Raw genomic sequence first — 24,548 nt, 5'->3', positions numbered from 1 at the left:
GATTCCGTTTGAAATACATAATTTATCTAGCTGATATTTTTACATCTCCCTCTCTGCATCTCTCTCATGGGCTCTCGTTGCGTTTTGCATGCAGGGAGACTGTAGAGATCGTCTGTGCCACTTAGCTCTAGTGCAGGAGCAACCCACAAGGCCCAAGAGCACTCAGGATACTTCCTCCGTTCCTTCTCTCCATCTCACTGTCTTCCTGCCTCCATCTTCTGTGTTTGCTCATTACCTCTGCTGCGCTTTCTCAGGCCGCAGACATCTTTGCTGCATTATGTATTAGAGGCAGAACTTGGCATGGAAATAGAATGCAGTGCCACTGCTCTGAAGAGCCTTCGCTAGTGGCGATGCATTTAGCGTGCAAATAACAATGCATTTCCAGAGGATATTGCAGAGACCGAATAGCTTATGAGATGCTTTTTTTGGGATACGCACTGCACGGATTGAGAACTTTGGGCACGCAGGCTATAGCAGACGGTGGACGTGAGCAGAGGAGGCAGAATGTTGTGGATAAGGGTGAAGGGAGTGGGTTGGCTGATAAGAGACAGTAATATTTGCTGCTCCGCTGCTGCCCACGCCTCGCTAACGCTGGCAGGCATGTGCACTGGTACACTTGCACACGCAATTGGACTCTGGTTAACGTGCGCACACACTCGCGTTTAGAACGTGTCTGCTTCCCGTAGGCAGAGAGAAGAGATTCGCTGCTGTCTAACAGATCGGACCGGTGATGTTTTTTGGCCTTCGTAGGACCAAGCCATGGAGCATTACTCATTCCTGGAGGGAGGAATGTTTTTGTAGTATTTCATTTTCTGTCATGCAGCGTTCTTATGAATTATTCACTATTGTGATTTCACCGTATATATATATCAGATCTGGTGGTGCCTGAATTGTGTCGGCGTCTGTTTTGCCTGGGTTTTATTACCGCGTCTCCCACTGGTGCTGCTGCCCTTGCGTTCTGAAGAGGTGAAGCGTGGCCTGCGTTCCCGCTGCCTCTGTGTTTGATTCTGATGCATTAACATTCTACGTTTTCTCTGAGAAGAAACCTCAAGTGGTCCATGGATGACTTCCTTCATCATTGTGGCTGATGAAATCAATCCCTCCACTCTTTTTTTTTTGAAACCCCCTCCCCCATACTGTCCTTTCATCTGCTGTGCATAAAGTATTGACACAACATCCTGCGGGCACTTCCTGTCTCTTCTGCCTTCATTTCCTGTTTTCTCTGGGCAGCGCAGAGAGTTTCTGCCCTACGGTTTTGGTGATTGACAGGGTATCCATGTGTAATCTTGGTTTCTTATGCGTGGTGCTTTACTAATGCAGGCGTCACTGTTAACATAGCTATTTTGTTTGAACTTTAGGTCTTTCACTTCAGTGCATAACTGTCTTCCAGAGATGAATGGTGTAGAGAAATGAGTAGAGAGTACTAGTTTTACTTTCACTTTTAAGCAATTTGATGTTGCGTGTGGGTTCCTTTCTTGCCAGTAATAAACCATCCAGAACACCAATAACAACAACCAATAGCAACAACATATACTTATGTTTACTATTGGAAATTTCCCCCCGTCTGTTAGGCTGTTGTCCCTGTAACCCTCAGTCCCTGACCTAGATTCCCTCTCAGCCATCAGTCTCAGAGGACATGCAGTAAGCAGCTCACTCACATCATACCAAGAAATACTACACTAGTCAAACTGAGAGACTGATCAGTATAAACTACAAGGCACTGGTGTTTTACATATTTTGAGCTGATTAGATTAAATCACTCTGAACATTTCTTTGGTACATTACTGAAGACTCTCGGTTGTTCGGTTTTGCTCTATTAGCTGGTTAGACATTACAAACCTAACCAGCTCTTCTTGTTTGGGTTGTTTATTAAAAAAAAAAAAACTAGTTATGTGACTTTCATTACAGGAAGGCAACTATAAGGTGGTTTTCAGCCATGAAACAAGTTTGTTAAAACAGCATTTAATTTAAATGTTTTATGTTGGTGATTTGTTTTCCTAGTGTATCTGCCTCTGTGAAACTGGTCTGTTAAAGTCTTCTGTGTTTTATGTTAATGCAGAAGATCATCAGTGCTCCCTCTCAGATAACCACTGATTTTAAATACTAACTGATGATTTGGAGTAACAGGCTTCCTTAACCTGCTCTCTGAAAGGCCTCTTTTAAAACCTACATTTTGAGAAGTGCTTTACTTGCAATGCTCGTAGTGTTGGTAATCTAGTGCAACAAAAATCGATCACTCTCAATGACAAATGTCACACAATAGTTGTGTAAACAGCTTTTTTTTTGGTTAATATTGTTTGCGTTTAGAGGTGTGCAGTGATATCACAGTAATTTCTGGGATTTTAACGGTAACAATAATTATATGATATTTTGCTGAGTGTGTTATTGTGCTGGTATCTTATTGTTTGTTTCAAGCTGAAAAGCATAAAATTGCGCTTCATTTTAGATCCGTTCTCCACTCCGGTCATGTCAGTAGATATGGCAGTTTATGTCACAGCAAGCGTTCTCCTTTCTAATGTGTTTTTTTAAATGTACAATACAAATTTTAACATCTACCTCCACTATTACCCAGTGTAGACTGTAGTGTCCTTGTCTGAAAGTCCCAGAATGCCGTGCGTTGTTGACGTCACGTTCCCATACTCTATAAGGTTTTTTTATGAATCTTTGCGATCGCCTTTCCTAATAACCTGCTAGTTAACAAGTTTAGCGGCTAAATGCAGCTAAAGTAGACAGGCTCATCACTCCACAGAGAGAAGAGAGGGGCGGGGCAAGCAGAGCTCATTAACATTTAAAGCAACATCAACCAGAACGGGATAATTTTTGCAGAGCTGATTTTGGCAAGGTAAAAAGGGTGTTGTTTAACACTACCATTGAGAATTTTTAACCAAAGTATGTTATAGACTTTTCATTAAGACCCTAAAGAATCATATCAGCTTGTGGAAAATGGGCATCTGATGACCCTTTTAAAAATGAAAAGATACTTTAAATGTGAAATTAAAATCGCCAGTAGGTGGCAGCACTGTTAAGTGAGTAATTGCGATTGAACTGAATCATTTAAACCGAATCATTCGTTCAGGGATGCAAAACAGTGCTGTTGCTGTGTTTGGAATGGTTTTTGTTGGCCAAATAGAGCAAAAACAGGAAATATGGTGTCTGAAACCTAAGTCTTTTAATATTAACTTATTGTTTATTGACTGTCGTATAAAATCAATATCACATTTGTAATCATGCTGATTTTTGAAGAAGAAAAGGCATTCTTCATGTGATATTAACTATATGAAATATATCTTGAATTATGTGATCATTCTAAATGGATTTTAATAGACTGAATCACGTAGTGGAAGAACACACCCTAAAATGCGTACGTGCACTATTTTAACCTACCTTACTCTATTTTGTCATGTAATGTATGTGTGCACTCTTAAGTGTGTTTTTCACATTATGCTCGATAATGTCAAATCACACATCGTTAAAACAACAATTACAATATCGCAGACAATATATATTGCACACCCCCATTTGCAGTGTAGATTGTTTATTTGGTGAAATGTGATTTCATTATTTATACTTATTAAATGGGTCTAGTGTTGTCTCGAATACAAAATTTTGACTTCGATATGATACCTGACTAAAATATCTTGATACTACTTGATACTATGACAAAAACAGAACAACAGAAAAGGTTAATCTTTGTTATTAATAAGAACATAGATGCAAGTAACAAACTAAAGGACCAATACAATAAAACAAAGACACAAATGAAATAAGTAAGGCTCTATTAAATCCGTTTTATTTCTTCCAAAATTGCGTTTTATTTTTTGCTAATTCTGTTTTTTCCGTTTAAATTTTTCTAAACTCTGTGTGGTTACATTAAAAAATATTAATCAAAAAGCATGTCAAATCAATTGAAATCATGAAACTTACACAATTTATTTTTTTCAAATTCTGTGAATTCTGTGAGAATTTTCTGTTTTAATAGTTTCATTAAATTTTAATAATCAAAAGCATGTCTAATTATTTCATAAAGATTAATTAGATTTTATAAAGAAATGATTATAATATTTATTTAATTTTTTTCAGAAACACTGTTTATTTACAATTTTCTGGTAAATAATTTTTTTGGTAAATATTCATTAAATATTACTCTATAGTAATATTGATACTAATATGATTAGTAGTAGTAGCACTATCATTACATTAAATAATATTTGTGTCAAGTTAAATGGCGGCAGGCTGAAAACACAGCAGAGCGTCACGTGCGCTTCAGTATATGTAGCAAACTACATGCCAGACACGCAGAATGTGCAGGATTCATATTTAAATATCAAAATTCTGCGATACTCCGCGTTATACAGGAAAGTCTATGTTAAAGTATGTTTGTTTGTTTGGTTTTTTTTGTGACAGTAGAAATATCTGGTAGAGATTGTTACACTGTTTGGATCTATTAAGCACTGATACCAGACTTGTAATATATTTATGAACCTTGCATATTTTGGTTTCCAAGTTATAAAAAGATTGAACCTGATTGAAATAGAAAATTATTACTAGATATAATATGTGGGGGGGAAAAAAAAAATCACAAATTCGAATTCAGTCTGCACAAGTGGGACAGATAGCTTAATCCATCAGAATACTTGTGCAATACTGTACCAGCGTCATTACGTCAGTTGAGTCTATTTTAGTAGACTAAAAGTGCAAGCACTGTGTTTGTTCTGTTCATCTGCCTATTATAAACATGTTTAGACTGCCTCTGCTATTCATGCTCTTCAAGGTTTGAGTCACAGGAATGTGACTAAATGGCAAGTACGTGTGTGTGTATAGGAGGTTGGGGTACATTACGCGTAAGTGTTTACAGGTGTTAGCAAATATTCATCAGCCCAAAACTGTGAAGAATAATTCCTGGAAAGATCTTTGTTGCTGGAAGCATTTGTGTCTGGCTTCCTCTCCCTATAAATTATGCTTGTGGCCTTGAGCAAATCACTACGTTGGGAACAACAAGCTGGCTTGTAGATCTTCCATAGATTAGACAAGAGTAGAAACCTAGATGACAGGATTGTTGTACCTCGTTGGGTTTTTATTGGTGTTAATGGCACAGGAATGCCTGTGTGACATTTGGGCATGTTTGTACAGTTTGAGGCTTAGGGGGTCATACAGTGGAAACTGGCAAACAAAAAGATGGCTCACTGTAAGTCGATAACATGGGTGAGACGACTATAAAGAACTGGACGGGTGCATTGTAAGGCAGATATGTTGACACTGACATACTGAGAATAATTGATGGGTGTTTCTGTGAAGAGCAGCTGCTTTTGTCCAAACGCAGCGGTGACCTTGCCTCAGCCACATTGAAATGTGAACACCGGCCATTTTGTAATCGGTGACAGGCTGCCAAGTCATAGCCTTAAAGAAACACACACACATACACACATGCTAGAATGGCAACAAGAGGACCCCTCCCTCCCCATGAGGCTTTTGGGTAATCTCACACTATGGCTGCTGCCACCAGCAGGCTCTCACATGGGCCAGGCGGCTGGGAATTCACCCAAGGTTTCACTTGACCTTCAGGCTACTAAGGATGGCATACATGGGAATGCATATTAAATTAGATGGACTATGAAGGTCACAAAACTGAGGATATTGTGTATGTTCACAAGTGTGCTTGAGACAGGTTTTGGGTTAATATGCCTCTGTTTTCTCCTCAACAGAAAAACAAGGTCCAGAGCGGAAGCGCATTAAAAAAGAGCCCACTAACACCAGGAAGTCAGGTCTGCCATTTGGGATGGGCATGCCAGGGATCCGGGCCGGGTACCCCCTCTCAGAGCGGCAGCAGGTGGCTCTTCTCATGCAGATGACGGCGGAGGAGTCCGTAAACAGTCCAGGTGCGTGTTTGTCATGGGCGCCACGTCTCGGGGTCGGCGAGCGGGAGGGGGCCCAGTGGCTTCAGTAGCTTCCAGTGTCCCTGCTGCACTTTCACGCTGTTCTTCATTTAAACACACACCACAGCACTTAATTAGAATTCAATTAAACAAGATAACCCTCATCAATTTCCATTACTTCAGTGAAATGAACCTCTGCAATCTTAATCCACTGTTGTTCATCAGCCCTCCAGGACTGTTGATAGAGCAACAAGGGACTCGGTTGTACTGTTTCAATATGAATTGTTCACATTCGGATTTGATTGAATTGGCTCGGGTGGTTTCGCATTCTAATGTTAGAGCTTGTGAAATATAATAACTTGGATTGCATTGCATTTATTTTAAATGTCTATTGACAGTTTTTTTTTCTGAGCTAGACTGACGGTATTGTTAAAAAAAAATGGATTACTTCTCTCAAGTATGCATTAGTTTATTCAAATTTAGTTCTTCCTCTTAAAATAGTTGGTCAGATTTATTTTTCCAAAACAAAAGACTACAGGAAACACCCCTAACCCCACCCCATGCAGAGCACTTTTGCATGCCAGCTATTGTTGTGCACACTATTTACGTTGTTCTGAATGTCTGAAAATAGAAATTCAGTGTAACTAACTAGCGCTGTCTTCCCTGTGGTCACTAATAAATGACATTGTTAACAAACTGAATAGTTTGTTGATTCATTGTGCTTTAGTTTTGTTATTGTCAATACCATTTAAATCCAAGATGTGAAATTCTGTTCAAATTGTGTAATTTAGTCAAAAGATGTTATGCAGACAGAAGGTATCATTTGCCATTTTTGTTGTGTAAGACTGCCACCTTGAGGTCAGGTCGAACAAAACTGTTCACTGTTCAAAAAAATCAGTTGCTCATACTTCATAACTAAGTCAGTGGTTCTCAACCTTTTTGGATTCCGAGGCCTTCCATTGTTTAAGGCAATATTTAAAGCCCTTACTCCTTGTAGGTTAATTGGTTTGCTCTTAAACTTCAGCTATAATGATTACAAAGCTAGGAACTAAAGAACTGGGCGTTTTTTAGAAGCCATACTTTTTCAGGAAATTGACTTGAGGTTTTCTAGTTGTTCATGATTACTGGATAAGGATTTTTTTTAAATAGTTTGCTTACAATGAGCACAATGTCATCTTGTGACCCCCTTGGAAGTTTGCTGAGACCCTGTAGAGCACCACTTCTATAAGTAATCGTTGTTAATACTGATATTTTTGTTCAGACACAACACCAAAGCACCAGTCGCAGTCAAGTCTGGGTCAGAAGGGAACACCAAACTCTGCCTCAAAAACCAAAGACAAAGTTAACAAGCGGAATGAGAGGGGTGAGACGCGGCTGCACCGGGCAGCCATACGCGGGGAGGCACGCCGGATAAAGGAGCTCATCAACGAGGGGGCTGACGTGAATGTAAAAGACTTTGCAGGTAAGGGCGGTCGTCAGAAATCACCTGACATCCACCTTAGTATTGTAACATGCTGATGAAATTGAATGGCATATTATGTGATTACTATCTCAAGCTGGTCATGAAATTCTTTCCATAACATAGATGAGCAGACATTGAATAGCGGCATGCTTTTATTTTAGGCTGGACCGCACTGCATGAGGCGTGTAACAGAGGGTATTACGATGTGGCCAAGCAGCTGCTGGCAGCCGGGGCTGAGGTTAACGTCAAGGGCCTGGATGATGACACGCCTCTACATGATGCGTCTAACAATGGCCATCTCAAAGTACGTACCTCAGAACAGATATTCTGAGTTAAGGTTTATTTCGAGATTTTAAAATTGGCATTGACAACCATTTTCTGGTTTTAAAGGTTGTGAAGCTGCTTTTACGATATGGAGGGGATCCTTGTCAAAGCAACAGAAGAGGAGAGACTCCGTTAAAAGTGGCAAATTCACAAACAATGCTTAATCTGTTGCTGGGAAAAGGCACTTACACCTCCAGTGAGGAGAGTTCCTCAGGTGAGTTATCATGCAGTTCTTGTGCGAGTAATTCCGGAAAGCATCTAACAGGAAATGTGTACCTTATGTTGATATTGATAAGAAATCTTGTTTGTATCAGCAGATTCTTCTGAAGAGGAAGATGCCCCATCGTTTGCCCCATCCAGCTCTGTTGATGGCAATAATACAGACTCAGAGTTTGAGAAGGGCTTAAAGTTAAAAGGGAAGGGCATGGACCCACCCAAATCCACCGCCACTCCTGTCAAGGACGAGTACGAGTTCGACGAGGATGATGAGGAGGAGCGTGTCCCGCCTGTGGACGACAAGCATCTGCTCAAGAAAGAGTTCCGCAAGGATCCCGTCAGCAAGACAAACAACTTTATCTCCATACCCAAGATGGAGGTTAAAACCTATTCCAAAAGCAACTCGCTAACACCAAAGAAGGCTGTGCGCAGGATCCTGTCGGACAGCAACAGCTCGGACGAGGACGACAGGGCATTGTGTTTCACACCCACGACCACACCAAGGCAAACGGCACCTCAGACCAATGTCAAGAGCCGGGACTCGACGTCGCTGAGCTCCAAGCAGCAAAAAGACAAAAGTAAAGTCAAGAAAAAGAGGAAGGAGAAGACAAAAAATAACGTTAGTAAGGAGGTGCGCTTTGGTAAAGTGAACGACAAGTTTTGCACCTCAGATTCTGAGATCGGGGACCTGGAGAGTGAGGATGATAAAGGATCCATGCAGAGTGCAAATTGTGTAAAGGACTCTTCTACGTTGAGCCTCAAAGACCCCTCTGTTTTTAGTTCTTTGTCCGTCTCGAATTCATCCTCCACGCATGGGAGTCTGAGCTCTCAGAAACATACACAGTCTCTGGCAGAGCAGCACCCAAAGCAGTGGAGGACAGACGGCTGGAAGACTGTGTCCTCTCCAACGTGGTCTGATGTCAGCTCCCTCTCGGACTCAGTCAGAACAAGGCTTTCCAGTGAGTCAGACTACTCTTCTGCTGACTCCAGCATCGAGTCTGTGAAACAGGTGAAAAAGAAAGTGCAAGATAACAGAAAGAAAAACAACACACACACCAATGCGGTGGACAAAAAGAACTCTGAGTTTTACAAGAACTCGAACGCGGATGGGGCCATTTCTAAAACAGACAAAGATGGAAAAGTGTTAAAGAAACACAAAGTGAAACACAAAAAACCTAAGGAAAAGGATAAGGCTCCAAGTGTTGTGTTGAGTCAAGACATGAACGAAAAGTTTGTCAAGAGCTTTTCTTTTGACTTTGACGATACACGGCAGAAGTCGCTCATCGTTGAGACAGAGTCGCCTTCTGAAAATAGGGTCAAACTTTCCAAACATGAGAAAGATCATTTTAAGAAGGAGGACAGACTGTCTAAGGGCAAATCAGAAGACAAGGACTGGCCAGGTAAAGAAACTCAAAGGGTGATCAAGGAGGAGAGGTCAAAGAAGACAAAGGAGTCCAACAAGGAAAAGGTGAGCAAAGAGGAGAGGGAAAAACCTTTGAAGGCCGAGAAGGAGAGGAGCATTAAAGACAAAGACAAGGCGAAAGAGGAGAAGCAGAAAGCCCATAAAGACGATAAAAAGAAAAAGTCTAAGGACAAATCTCTTAAAATTGACAAAAAGAATGAGCAAAAAGAAGACAAACATTTTAAATCTGAGAAAAGCCTAAAAGAAGAAAAGGAAAAGTCTAAGAGGGATAAGAACATCAAGGAAGAACCTGATTATGAAGACTACGACTTAAAAAATCACCTACTAGAGGACACCAAGATGAGCGCTTCCGATGACCCCCATGATCGGTGGCAGTCAGACATGTCTTCTGACAGTTCGCTTTATGGAGATGATAGCTGGGACGCTCCTGTAAAAGAATACAAAGCAAATAATGCAGTCAAGTTAATTGTAGAAACGGTGAAGGAGGAAAACAGGGACAGAAAAAAGGAAAATAAGGTCAAAGATAAAAAGCCAGATCATGGAGAAAAACGCCCCGAAAAGGAAACCGCATCAAAGAAGAAAGACAAGGAATCCTCTGAAAAGAACACTGAAAAGAAAAAAGACTGGACAGACAAACAGAAGTTTAATTCTGGTCAGTCACTAGAAAAAGAGAAGAAACGAAAAGAATCAGCAGAGGGTGTCAAAGAGAAGAAAGAGAAGGATTCTGTGGATGGCAGCAGAGACAGGAAAGATTCCTATGAGTTCACTAAAGAGAGGAAAGACTCCAAAACAAAACAAGAATCTATGAGAGATGACTACGGGAGTGAGGCCTTCTTTAAAGACAAACCAGAGAATGAAACCACTTGTAAATCTGACCCCAGGGAGAGGAACCACTCTGGAAAGGAAAGGGAGAAGAAAATGGATTCTGTGGAAAAGAAAGAGAAGTCCAAAGGAGAAAAACACAAGGACAAGCCTAAGGACAGAAATTTGGACCAGGAAAAAGAGAAGCCTGAGAAAAACTCAATTGATAAATCCATGAAAGAGAAAGATCCAGAGAGGGCCTCCAAAGACAAGCGAGATGGGGTTAAAGAAAAGCATAAAGACTCTCATAGCAAAGAAAAAGAAAGGAAGATGTCATCAGAACAGAATAAAGATAAGAAGGAAAAGACATCCCAGGACAAGCATGCTGATAGAGAAAAAGATTTCTTGGAGTTTAAGAAGGAAGAGCGAAAACCTGAAAAGGTGAGAGAGAAGACATGGTATACAATTGCGGATATCTTTACAGACGAGAGCGAGGACGAAGATGACAATTACAACGGGGGTGTTGCAAAATTTAGTGACTCTCTTGGACTGTCAGATTCGCACAGGAAAGATTCCACACCTGACAGAGATGAAATGGATAATTTCCAAACAGATAAACATAAGAAATACTCTGAGGGCAAAACACATTCCACGGAAAAACAAAAGGATAAGGAACATAAAGATAAGAAAAAAGAGAAGGCAGCATTTGATGCTGGAAAAGAAAGAAAAGCCTCCATGGAAAAACACAAAGATAAAAAGGACAAAGATTCAGCCGACTCAAAACACAAGGAACGTAAGGACAGAGCTTCTGTGGATTCCAACCAAGACAAGAAAAGCAAGCAGAAACTTCTTGACAAGAGAGACGTCAGTGAAGAAAAGGGCAAAAATAAATACAAAGACAAGACGGAGCACTTAAAAGAACGGAAATTTTCAAAGGGGAGTGGAGAAAATGAGAAATCCTTGTTGGAGAAACTTGAGGAGGAGGCAATGAATGATTATAAAGATGATTCCAATGATAGAAATAGTGAAATTTCATCAGACAGTTTCACGGACAGGGGTCATGAGCCTGTTCTAAGCAGCTACTATGATTCCTCCAACATCAGCATACCTGACATATCCGAAGAAAGAAGAGAGTCACTGTCCATCTCGAATCCACAGGACAAGTTCCGAGAGAAGGAGAGGCATAGACATTCATCGTCCTCATCATCTAAAAAGAGTCATGACAAGGAAAAGGACAAAGTCAAGAAAGAAAAGGGGGAGAAAAAAGACAAGTCCGAGGAGATCAGAGAATCCTATGGCCGCCGAGAAAGCTTGCCCTTTGACAAAGAGCCCATGCCTTTGGAGGCTGACCCTTACACTTTTCCGTACAGTTCCAAAGCTGATGGTGAGGATGACTTGGAAAAAACTCTGGAGTTTGAGAAGGAGATGTCCAAAAAGGACAAGACAAATAATGTCATGAACAGTGAGAAAATAAAAGACAAAAAGAAGAAGGAGAAACACAAGGAAAAAGTGAAAGAAGAAAAGCATAAATATTCAGATGGTTTCAGCTCCTTCAGGCACTCAAAGGAGGAACAGAAATCTGGACTAAAGGAGAACACTCAAGTCACAAGTCTCAAAGAGAAATCTAAGGAAGACAGTTCTAAATTTGATGGGAAAAATAAGGAGAGAATTAAAGATATCATGGATAAAGATAGAACAGACGTCAAGGCAAAGGTCAAAGACGAGAATGACAAATTCAGCCAGTCAAAAGAGACAGCTCGAAAGGACAACCGCCCTCGTGAAAAGCTTTTGGTGGATGGTGATCTCAGACTAACAAGTTTTGGCAAAATGCTCAGTTTAAAAGATCAGGAGATTGAAGAGCGCCATAAGAAACACAAAGAGAGAATGAAACAGATGGAAAAACTGAGGCATCGATCCGGCGACCCAAAACTCAAAGATAAAACAAAGTCAAATGAAGAGCTGAAGAAGAACCGTAGTGAGCTCTCCAAAAAATCGGCTTCCGTGGAAACTGCTTTGAAAGAGAAAAAGATAAAAGACATCGGCCTTCCAACCCAAATGATGTCGCCCGATAGAAAACCACAACCTATGGACAGTCAGAACTCAAAAGACTGGCTTGCCGGCCACCAAATGAAGGAAAGTCTTCCTGCATCTCCACGGCCTGACCAGAACAGACCAACAGGTGTCCCCACCCCAACGTCTGTGATCTCGTGTCCAAGCTATGAGGAAGTCATGCAAACTCCACGCACTCCATCCTGCAGTGCAGAGGACTATCCTGATATCATGTTTGAGGGTCTTGAGTGTCAGAATTCCTCGGCTACAACCATGTCCATGAATGCCTGCTCTCCTTCATTCTTTGATAGATATTCTAACTCTTCAAGTAGCTTCCAAGAGGGAACATGCATAACACCAGCAAAGAACATGCAGTTACCCCTTGTGAGTCGGTCTGTCAACTCTGATGTCAGAAGACCACTTGAGTTGGAGTTCAAAGTAGAGGCAGACAAGTTAAGACCGCAACATATAGCAGAAGGCACAGCGTTTGAGTCTTCAGCCTCACAACTTACAGAGGACAAGATGGCAGCTGACAGACTTAATTGCATTTCCTCTGCGTTCTGTTTATCACCCATCGACATCATGTCTCCCAGGCCTGACCCGTCGCAACACGATAACGTACCAGATGAAGCATCTACTGTAAATTCCATCAATGATGGCAGTGAACACTCAGGGAGTGTCTTTAACAACTATCTCATGAAGCCCTCAACTCCAGTTCATAGACCCGACCCCCAGGAGCCTTGTCTGGATATAGCTGCTCCCCCAACTCCAGCCCCTGCTGCCCTGCCTCCCATGGATATTGACGACCTTTCAGAGCCACACCAAAGTGGACCTGGTCTGACGCCAGCTCACCCTGTTAGTGGGAGTGACTACTTGCCTCCTGTTGTTGAAGAGCAAGAAGATGATGAGGAGGAGGAAGATGATGATTTTGTTGAGGATGCTGGAGAAGCTCACCATGCTGCAGACGAGACCATCCAGTCCAGAAACGATCCCACTTACTCGCTCGGGATTGAGGAATCTGACAAAAAGCCTTGGCTTGAATGTCCAGATAGAAGAGATCCTGATGTACTTCCTATAACACCAACCCATCTGCAAGACAATTACATGGACAACCCATGTGATCAGTCCTTAGGCTGGAATTCAGAAGAGCTCATGAAATCACCTCATGAGAGCTACAGAGAGGTCGAGGCAGCTGTCTCAAAGATTAGCAGTCCCTATTCGCACTCCGATTGTGATATGCAGCATATCCCAAGTGTAATGCCTGTGACACCACCTCACTCTGCTTACTCTACAGCATACTGTCCGTCACAAATATCTGACTCTCATTATGAGGTCCACAAAGACACAGTGGAAGACATTCAATCGCCAGAAAGACCTGAAACCGAGGCACTGGAGTTAGAATCATCTCGGCTAGAAACTTTCTTCACTGATTGCAAACCAAATCCTGAAGAAGCTCAGATGGACCTAGAGCCCCCGTGTATGATGAAAGACAATGGACAAGAGTCCCCCACCTATGCTGCAGAGAACAGCATGTCTGTAGCCCCGCCAGTCAGCCAAGAACCTGTTGTTTCATGGGCAGATCCATTCTCTGGTGCAGCTGATGAATTGGATGACATGGGTTCCTTCTCTATACCGGACCTTCCTTTTCAAGAGAAGGAGATGCAGGACCCTGATATTACAGCTCCGGACACTGCAGAGAGCAAACATCCACCTTCTCAGACAAGACCTCCAGTCATCGAGACAAGCGAAAATGAAATAATCGATGTTGAACTCCCTAGTTTGTCCAAAGCTCCTTGTTCTCCTGCAGTTGTGCCTCCAACTGAACCCGTTCAGGATTTGATTCCTCCAATAAGCGACAATGGCTACAGGCCGCAGTGTGAGTTGGAGCCGGAGGCTCAGAACATCCCAGATGTTCCTCCCATGCAAGAAACAATTCCAGAGGAGAGGGAAGCATTTGAAGAAGTGAATGAAAACAACACTAATTTGTTTTCCACAGAAAGTGAAAAGGACCATGAATACAGGCCAAAAGAACCAACCCCAGATACCATGATGCCATCTGTTATGGTACAATGTTTGGATCTACCAGCCACCACAAAACCACTTTCATTAGTACAAAATCCTGTGGTGGCTTTGGGTCCCTCATGTAGCCCTCATCCTTCTGTTCAGGTTCCAACCGTCTTGGCGCCTAGCAGCACCCAAGTATCGGAGGCTCTCGAAACAACCGCCAAGTTATCAGTCACTATACCAGTGTCCGAGGCACCCAAGAAAGTTGAGGAAATACCTCAGAGGATGACCCGGAAAAAGGCTCAGATGCTGGCCAATCAGAACAAGCAGAGTGCCGCGCTAAGCTCATCAAGCATCACATGTTCGGTATCCTCTTCATCAATCACCACAAGTGTGACTACCTCTTGTGTCACTGTAGAAAAAGAGAAAGAGCCCATCAGCTCAACCACAGCTCAAACATCTGCTCCGCCGCTCGTCAGCAAAACAAAAGGCAGGCCTGTTGAGGATGACGACAACCAGGCCCAACATCCACGCAAGAGGAAGTTTCCAAAATCAGGCCAGCAGCAGGTGCAGGTTCAGCTTGTGAACACAGCAATGAAGCAGACTCGGGAGATGATCCAGCAGACGCTGGCAGTCATTGTGAATGCCATCAAGTTGGATGAAATAGAGCCATACCACAGTGACCGTTCCAACCCCTATTTCGAGTACCTTCAGATCCGCAAGAAAATTGAGGAGAAGCGGAAGATTCTATGTTACATAACACCTCAAGCTCCCCAGTGTTACGCAGAGTATGTGACATACACAGGCTCCTATCTACTTGATGGCAAGCCTTTGAGCAAGCTTCATATTCCTGTGGTAAGATTTTTTTTTTTGTTTTTTGTTTTTTTTTTTTTTTTTTTTATTTGGTTGTGTGTACTCTATGCATAAAGAACTGTAACACTGTGTCCTAACCAGGAGGAACATGCTGAAATGGTGTGCAACACTACACAAACACAATATGAACATATTTGATGTTTAAATGTATTATATAGAGCAAGAATTTGGACCATTCTTGGTTAGGTCACAGCATTAAGCTGTAGACCAATCATCACTTTGTAAACATTCAGGATATGCGCACATCATGGTTGCAGAAAACTCCAGAGAGATAGTCTTTATGGTTAGAGAATTACATGGATACAGTACAAAATAGTTACATTTAAAAAGATTATAGATTATATTGATTAATCTTAATTGTAATTTTCTAAATGTTCTCTGCAGATAAGCACTGTTATTCAATGAAATTTAGTTAGATAGTGGGATAGTCTTACAGATCCGAAACAGGAATGATGTTTTTTGTGGGCGGAGCCTATCTGGTGACAGAAAATGCTGGTTTTCAAATGGCAATCTATGGAGCCATGGAATAAAAGAATTAAAAAAAAAAAAAAAAAAAAAAGGTAAATTTGATTTTATATTTCAAAATTCTGAGTTTATTCTTACAATTCCAAGATTATATCTCACAATTCTAATAAGGAAAAACAACTCGTCATTCTCTCTTTTCCCCTTGGCTCAGAATAGGAGTTTATATCCCACACTTCTGTCTTTTTTTCCCCCCTTAGAATTGACAAACTCACTATTTTTGAGTTGAATCGAGTTATAAAGTCCAATTAGGAAATAGAAACTTGCATTTGCAAGAAAAAAGTCAGAATTGTGAGATGAGATGAAATAAATTTTATGTAAAAATGTTAATAGTAATTGGTTTAAATAATGTCATGCTGTATATGTAGGGCTAATACAATACGTCCCCTATGAACAGCGTATGTGAACATTATGTAGACCTATTGTTTCAATCAAATTTATGCTTTAAAAGAAATCATAGCAGTTTTAATCCATAGTATGTACATTTTAAATGTATGCATTTAGCTTCAAATGGCGTCTTTGACAGTATTCTATAAAAATTATTTGCATTCTGATTTTGACACAACATTTTTTTATTTCACTTTTTCCATGGATTTTACCCCCACCTCCACCATTTACCACCAGTGTTTTTCTGTACCCACCATGCGTGCGCAGCTGCAAGTGACGTAACTGTGACGTCTACTCCAAATTGGTCTATAGGGATGTCCTTCTGAACATTAGTCATTCAAATTCAGAGTTTTTCCAGAATAATGAGATGTGAACTTTCTCTGCTTTCTTAGATTGCTCCACCCCCATCTTTGTCGGAGCCCCTAAAGGAGCTGTTCAGACAACAAGAGGCAGTGAGAGGAAAACTAAGACTGCAGCACAGCATCGAGAGGGTAAACTTTCTCTGTTTTCTCTTTGTTTTCTCCCCTCTACGCATCACTGAACTCATTTCAGAAGTCACCCCGTTAGGATGCGATGATCACACGGCACAAATCCTTTGATGAATCATCAAAGGCTTTGTGTAATAGAATACCAACTTATCTGCAATATACATTTCAACTAAGTAAGCATATTGCAGTACAATCAGGCTCCCCATTTCATTTTCTTCTGATGTTCTTTCTGACTTGCAGACCTTGATCATTTCAACACCAACTTTGTTTACCAGCTTTGTCCCTTGGTTATTAGATGAACATTCATAAGGTATGGGATGTCCTGTCTCACTCTAATTTTATTCCCCCTAATAGGAGAAGCTGATAGTATCTTGTGAGCAAGAAGTGCTGCGTGTTCATTGCAGAGCAGCAAGAACGATCGCAAATCAGGCTGTTCCTTTCAGCGCTTGCACAATGCTGCTGGATTCAGAAGTCTACAACATGCCATCAGAAAGCCAGGTGAGTCTTTTTTTTTTGTTGTTGTTGTTTTTTTTTTGGTAAACAATTATTGTTAACACATCAAAGATGTTCAAAGAGCCTTTACATATAGATTTTATTACATTTGTAACAAATCTTTGTTCTGCAGGGGGATGAAAACAAGTCTGTGAGAGATCGCTTCAATGCTCGGCAGTTTATCTCCTGGATTCAAGATGTGGATGATAAGTACGACCGCATGAAGGTGAGGAGCTTTTTTATGCATTACTCATATATGGGCCATTCTACAGAATTGGTTCAAAGTCAGAGTTGGAAACGTCTTGAAAAAAAGTGTCTTTCCACAAATTTTGTGTGTATGCAAATTGTATCCAAGGTATGCATTTCTAGTAATTGTGCGGTTAATTCTCATATTGTGTTCAGAAACTTTTGGAATATTTGTCCTCTCCCCAATATATAATTTAATAAGAAGGGTTATATTGACCTATTAAGATTTTGCTTACATCTACCTTGTAAATATATATTTTTTCTTTTTCTGTAAAAAGTTTTCACAGATAAATCAATAACAATTACAGTTTTAACAATATTTCAAGAGTGATTTATGAGATTTGTTGTATTTTGAATCCAGTTTCTCTTTATAAAAGGCAAAAAGTTGATTATACTGATTTCAAACTTAAGGATTCATTAGTTTGAATACACACTGAATCAAACACTATCATAACATCTTAATTGATAATTAAGTATACTTTATTTTTGACAAAACATCCCATGTCTGTCATGACTGCGCATTTTAAGTAGTGACAATGTCACATTACAGAATTTTAACCCCCATACTAAAACACTACAAAAACATACTAAAAATTTACATAACCGTTCTAAAATTTTGTTTATTTCCCCCAAAATATAGGATTCTGTGTTCCCTTTTGTCACTACCGAAACAATGCCAGTAACAATTTTATGGGATAACACCCAAAAAAAACAAAGATGTCACTACCGAAACTGTTTTGTTAGCGACAATTGTAGATACTTTTTAACCTAGCTAACACAGTTCTGAACAGTTGCATGAATGGTAAAAGTGCTATGGAATAACTCCCAAAAAAGTGTTTAATTATAGAAAAAAATGCTTGGTAATGACATTCTTTAAAGTTCCACACAGATTTTTAAAATTTTTGTACACATTTACCTCAAAATGATGGGGCCAATCTACTCACCCTGTAGCTATAAGTGACACACAAAAATTCCCTGTTTATAAATTTAGGGGTGTAGTTAAAAACAGTCTCAGCCAATGGACTAAAACATGCACTGTTTCGGTAGTAACATGAAAAATGCGGAGCACTTTTTTTAACATTGTTTCATAATTTACAAAGAAAATATAAAAAATATTTTTTGAACTTCACTTTTTTTAAAAATCTAAAAGATGTGTTTATAAACGACAATGGAATAAAATGCAAAAATTTCCTAAGGGGGTTAGGGTTCAGGGCAGCCACCTCCCAATTGAAAGTACACACTAAATTATGATTTCATATATTTTAAGCTTACTGATATTTAAAATACTATTGTGGGTTTCAATATAGAATAGAATCTTAGTAAACATCTAAGATTTTAACACTTAACTGATTTTTAAATGTGTTTTTTGCACCACTTCTGTAGAATGGCCCACATAGACTCATATGTGTTAAATAAATTTAGACTCTGATAAATCAAACTCTCGAATTTAGCATTCTAAAATTTGAAAAAAGTATTTACTAAACAATCATGCAGGAAATTTAAGAAAGACGCAGTGATGTTGAATGGTGGTTGGCCACATTCTGTGATGCCAATAATACATTATATTTTTTTTATTTATATTTTTTTAGGTCTTTTGAGTTATTTTAAGCTTTAAATGTGCATTGTGCAAATGTGTATTGTAAATATTTTCCCAAGTCTAATTCTAATCATCATCTTCTGACAGACGTGTTTGCTAATGCGGCAGCAGCATGAGGCCGCCGCTCTGAATGCGGTGCAGAGAATGGAGTGGCAACTCAAGGTACAGGAGCTGGACCCTGCAGGACACAAATCTCTGTGTGTGAACGAGGTCCCCTCCTTCTACGTGCCAATGGTCGACGTCAACGACGACTTTGTACTGTTGCCTGCGTGACACCGACACACATTCAGACTCTGAGAGTTTCGGTCTAACATTAATCTTCTATCAAAGAGACATCAAACAAAGTTCGGTAAGGGCTAGCCGGTTTGAGGAGATTTCTTTGAGGAGAGAAAATATATATTATATAGAAAAGAGGTAAATGACAAAACTCATCCTTTTCTGCCCGAGGAGGAACCGTCTTTTTACGGGAGAGAAGAACACAACTTGCACTTTTATCCTCAAGTTTTTATGGTTTTGTTTGGGATTTAAAAAGCAAAACTGCTTTGAACCTTGTCCCTCCTGTCTTGGGTTATTCGGGCGAACGTGTGGGACAGAATTTTTCTCTGTCCCATCCCATACTAAGTTACAACAAACAAGGAGCTCGAGACAGGTTCGTCCACCCATGTGCTCCAGAACAAGAGGACAGACGGCACAGTGGTGGACACGGAACTCCGAACACGGTCAACACCTCAGTGTGCAGGCACAAAAAAGACACAAGAGTGCTAAGACGGGAGTGCTAACAAACCCTCTCCCTGTTTGAACCTGAGTCTATAATGCCTACAGCAGTGGAGAGAGTGGCTTTCCTGCTGTACAGCGCCCCATGCAGCCCCACGTTCAGGGCAGGAAGCTGCATGCAGCTCGGGGAGGAGAGACTGCGTTCAACTGTAGGGCATGAGACCTAGAGTGCCCTCACACGGTGACAACGGTGCATTTGGTCCAGGATGCTGGATGGTCCCTAAGCCAGGTCTGACATGCCTGGTTTCAAAAACAACAACTGCATAAGGAAAAAGACTAACGAACGAGCAAACGTTGCTGTCACAAATCACGAGGACTTACAAGATTATAGTTTTTTTTTTTTTTTTTTATGTTTGTTTTTGGTTTATGTCTTTCTTTACTCGGGCATTTCATTGTTCCCTTTCTGAGGAAGTGACTTGAAACACTACAGAGCCAACATTAGTTTAATGGAAAAAAATACAAAACTGAAAAAAAAAAAAGTATTCCGTAAATGATGTACAGTTTTTATAATCATTAACCAATGTATTCTCGCTGCCTTCTAGATAATTTATTTTGCCACACATTACTGCACAGTTGTAAATAACTTATGTACTGTAACATCACTCAGTTAAGTGTAAAAAAATAAATGAATAAAAGTTATCATTGTATGTACAGTTCACTTTCGGGCAGCACTTCCCCCGGCCCCCCCAACCCCCGGACCCCAACATCCTCCCCACCAAACAAACACCACCCCCCCCGCCAAAAGGTGTACGCGTCGTCAGTATTTCCAAAACTTCCATGCAACGGTCCTTAAGGTTTCTGTCCAAGGCTAGTCGAAACAAATCTAGATCGTCACCACCACCACCGTCATTAGTAAACACCACTTCTCCTGATTACTCTGTCAGGGCCAGGACCATAGTTTTCAGATGTAGCAGAGTGATTATGGATTTATTTAAAGAATAGTAGAGGTATATTATTCATCATTTTATTACACAAGTATATATCTTTAAAGTATAAACCAAGAAAATGCCTTTATACAGTTAACGTCTCTGATTTCTTCTAAAGCTGCACAAGTCATAGGTAGGATAGGACATGATTTGGAGCCTACTTCATTTGGGTCTGTCTAAATAGAAAACCACGCCATGAATGGTGTAGTACGTATTCGAATTTATTACACGTTGTACAATTATAATCATGGGAGGTCTTTTTTTTGTGTGCGTGTCGAGCCCCGCAACCATGTTATGTTCATTTTTAAGACACGAAATGGCAAGTTTCTTTTAATTCCCCCACACATACCCTTCAACCGTTCTTAGAGATCTTAGCAAGGAGTTTGGGAAATCAGAATAACACCCCTTTATCGTCTTGTTCAAAAATGTAGGTTCCATTCCAGCTTTTTATGTTATTTTTAAATGTGTTGTTTTTTTTACAAAAGTAAGATTCTAAATCTTATCTGCTAATAGAAGGAAATGCATTGTAGCATTAGATAAACGTGCCCTCTGTTATTAGAAACGTACTGATACGGATTTTTCCAGATCATTATGACAGAACAAAACACACACCTCCGTTCTTGGGCTTACTATATGTATACACAGGCTCTCAGACTGTTTTTCCATATTTAACATCCTTGTGAAATTCCCCTCACAGTATTTTATTTTTATTTAATGCACCAGTTCTTCTCTGATTTTATTTTGTCCATTTGAATACTTTACAGTACATTTATATGTTTAAATTCAATAGCAAGTGCAGAGGGGACTAGCAAATTTTTTTTTTTTTAGAGGGTTATTAGATATTGTTTTTTTGGGGGGAGTGGAACTTGAAATGTTTTGATATTTTACCCTCTCATTACCTGCCTGTACTTCAGTGTGAGGTTGTGTGATGTTTGCTTAACCATCCGGGCTAGTGTTTTTATTTAATTTTATTTTCCCCATTTCTTTCTTTCATGTGTGGTCGTGAGTCTGTGAAAATCCCACATGACGCAGTTCTGTATGTGTGCATTGAGTCTGGGTGCAACAGGTGTCACTAGTTCCACAGGTCATTTTGTTTTGGATGACTCATGTCCTGGTGTTTTGTGAGTACTGTGCAGTGCAAAACAAAATGTCTACAAACAGATTGTTCTGAGTGGGTAATAGGAGCTTTCTGTTCAGATTGTGTTCACTTTTACTGCTTTCTTTTGTGTTGTGTGGTTTCTCAAACAAAAACCCTTGCTTTTGGTGTTATTAGGTGTTTTTTTTTGTTTGTTTTTTTTGTCCTCACTCATGGAACTGAAATAGTGTCTTGTTACTCGAATGGTTTATGTATCATCACTAAGCCCCTGTATACTTACTGTTTACAAGATGATATGTGAATTTCCACTGTCCTCTGGCCTGGTGAAAGCTTTTTTTTGGGTTCCCACAAGTGATTCAATTTACAAAAGGCTTGAAATTGTGATGTGATAGAAGGGTATATCCTGATTTCCGTTTGGGCTTTACTAGCACTCATAAGCCATAAAACCATTGAACTTTTATTTAATACTCACTGTATTGGAACTTACTGACCATGCGATTGGACAACAGAAATCTTACATTTTTTTCTTTGCTGTTGACTCACTGACCTCTGTCTGCAACACATTACCTCTACTAAGTACACGGATTACTGATTATTCCATTTTTAGCTAGGATAGATTAGGTGTTGAGCCACAATTTCAAGCCTTGTTTTAAAAATGTTTTTTCTCAGTATCCACAAATCGGACAGATGATTCTTGAAATGGAACTGAACTCCTCTAAGTCATGTCGAGCTCTTCATAAATGGCGAGAAATAACCTATTTATTATCTTTTCTGACACCTGTGGTATGTTTGAGTTGAAGGTCTCCGCTGTGTAAATTTTTCTCTTGTAATGCGTAAACGAGACGTTGTACATAGCTGTAAATAATATTCCAGGACGTTTTGCACCCTCCTCTTTGTACTAGTCTAAACTTGCGTAGAATGTGAGGTTCTAACAGCAACGAGACGTGTCGCGCTCGCTGCCGGTGATGTAACAATGTATCTTTTTTTATTTGTACAATGTAGTTCAATTGTGTACATATTGTTGGAGCAGCTATGGGAGGGAGGGGTTTGTTGATGCTATCGTCAGTGCTGTCAAAGATCCAGTACTTTCACCTTTAGCTGTGTTGATATCCTGCAATTCAAAAAGCGAGAAACTAAAAAGAAAAAATTCCAAAAAAAAAAAAAAAAACCTTAACGGAGGAAAAATTCAAAATTGTTATTTTCTACACTTGCATGTACAGAGAGCGCGAGAACTGCTGTTGTTCCTCAGAGATTATGTTCGTAAATAAATTTTTGAAATGACTTGGCTTCTGTGGTTTGTTTTTGAGAGTTGCAATATGACACATCTGCCACAAGAGGGAACCAATGTAACTTTTTAGAAGGGCTGTTCAACCAATTCTGAACGTCATAACATTTGAGAATTTTTCATATTTTCACATTTTACGTAGCACGCCACAGAGACATACTACATGAGGTATGCTGTCACATTTGGAACCTGCCTTTTATTGACATTAATTTGAAATACAAAAATGGAAAAAGAATAATTGATAAACGCCAATTAATGAAAGAAAACTCATAAATTAAATGCAATTGAGTAAAGAATGAATCGTACTGCATTACAAGTACAATGTGCACAATTACATGTAGGCCTATTAATCCCTAAATGTGTCTGTTCACTAAACGGCTATTAAAATATGATAGTAATAGTTTTGGAGGACACGATTTTGAAACAAACTGAAAAATTCAAACTCAGTTCTCACGTCAAAACCTTTTTTTAGTTATTGATGTCCCCTCCAGCAACACACAATACTAGAAATTGCACTGACTGAGCAAGCATGCAAAAATAGTCTATTAAAAGTAACAGGCTATAACTTTACTGTAACTCTGTGATTCACAGCTTTGAATAGACAGTGACTGTCTCATCTGCTGTTATACTGACGTGTAAGGTGAAGTAGATGTTGTGCCCTAATCGATAAATATGACTGGACTGTTAATCAAAACTGCCATCAGGCGGAGAAGCAGGGTTGCCAGGTTTTCGCAACAAACCCCCCAAGTGCTATTCAGGGGAAGTAAAATGCACGTTTTTTGGCGGGGTTTCCTTTGGTAAAATTCGCATTCCAGTGGCTAAATTTTATGTTTTTTGGGTCGCTTCAAGCCGCGGACATGAAAAACAGCCCGCTGCAACAGTGTTAAAGTAGCCCAATTCCACGGAACCCCCGCGGACTTGGCAACACTGGGAAATAGCTTCACCGCAGTGTTGCCGAGTCCGCGGTTTTCCCGTGGAATTGGGCTACTTTAACACTGTTGCAGCGGGATGTTTTTCATGTCCGCGGCTTGGAGCGAAGTCTGTGTTTTCCCAAAGAACTGGCTACTTTACACTGTTGACGTGACCCCAGTATCGTGATATTTTGTCCATGGAATGTGAATTTGATCAGGAGAATACCGCTAAAAAAACTTTTAACCTGCCAGAACACGATGGGCTAGTGTTGAGTAGCAATTGGGTAGATTTTGTTGTGAAAACTGGCAACCCTGCTATTCCCTACTGACTGGCAGCCAAAACCTTGGCCCAAAATCAACTTATTTGCAGTTTAAGTAGCACATGATTAGCTTTTAGAATATGTACGATAACGATATATTGAAATATATTCATATTATGAATACCCAGAATTAATTGTTAACCTGGGAAAATTATGAGTCGTTTGAAACGTTAGTCAAGATAATCTTGATTCCGTTTAACCGGGGGTTTGAATGGCCCAGGGTTATCAATTTCAAGTGTTGCGTCTGAAATACAAGCTGGATTTAACAAGACTCTCTGATTCGCGGACCTGTGACTCCTCTGAACGGATGCTTTTTTTGTTGATTCGGTCAAAACGTTTCTAAACCTAAATTTAATCTACAGTAAAACGGCTTGAATAATTCCCTAACATTATTAATAATTAATAATATTACTATTTTGATAATGTTGTAAACAAGATATCTGCCACAACTTTGTGATAAACAGCGTTTCCTTTAAATA

The 24,548-nt window shown here is 40.0% G+C and overlaps 1 protein-coding gene across 3 annotated transcripts in view; it reads left to right on the top strand.

Moving 5' to 3' along the window:
* The window catches only part of ankrd11 (ankyrin repeat domain 11), a 131,006-nt gene extending 108,172 nt beyond the window's left edge, over positions 1-22,834 (top strand). Inside the window, exons 5-13 of one of the 3 annotated variants that reach the window (XM_051115516.1) lie at positions 5,703-5,876; positions 7,135-7,335; positions 7,497-7,639; positions 7,726-7,873; positions 7,974-15,007; positions 16,327-16,425; positions 16,777-16,920; positions 17,048-17,140; positions 18,845-22,834. In XM_051115516.1, the coding sequence (XP_050971473.1) occupies positions 5,703-5,876; positions 7,135-7,335; positions 7,497-7,639; positions 7,726-7,873; positions 7,974-15,007; positions 16,327-16,425; positions 16,777-16,920; positions 17,048-17,140; positions 18,845-19,030 (8,222 nt within the window). In that variant the 3' untranslated portion in view covers positions 19,031-22,834. The other 2 variants (XM_051115517.1, XM_051115518.1) reach the window with 2 other exon arrangements.
* The last annotated feature ends 1,714 nt before the right edge of the window (positions 22,835-24,548 follow it).

The sequence above is a fragment of the Labeo rohita genome, chromosome 7, assembly GCF_022985175.1.
Source record: "Labeo rohita strain BAU-BD-2019 chromosome 7, IGBB_LRoh.1.0, whole genome shotgun sequence".
Classification (NCBI taxonomy): domain Eukaryota; kingdom Metazoa; phylum Chordata; class Actinopteri; order Cypriniformes; family Cyprinidae; genus Labeo; species Labeo rohita.
The sequence above is the reverse complement of the archived record's forward strand: the minus strand, read 5'-3'. Positions and strand labels throughout refer to the sequence as shown.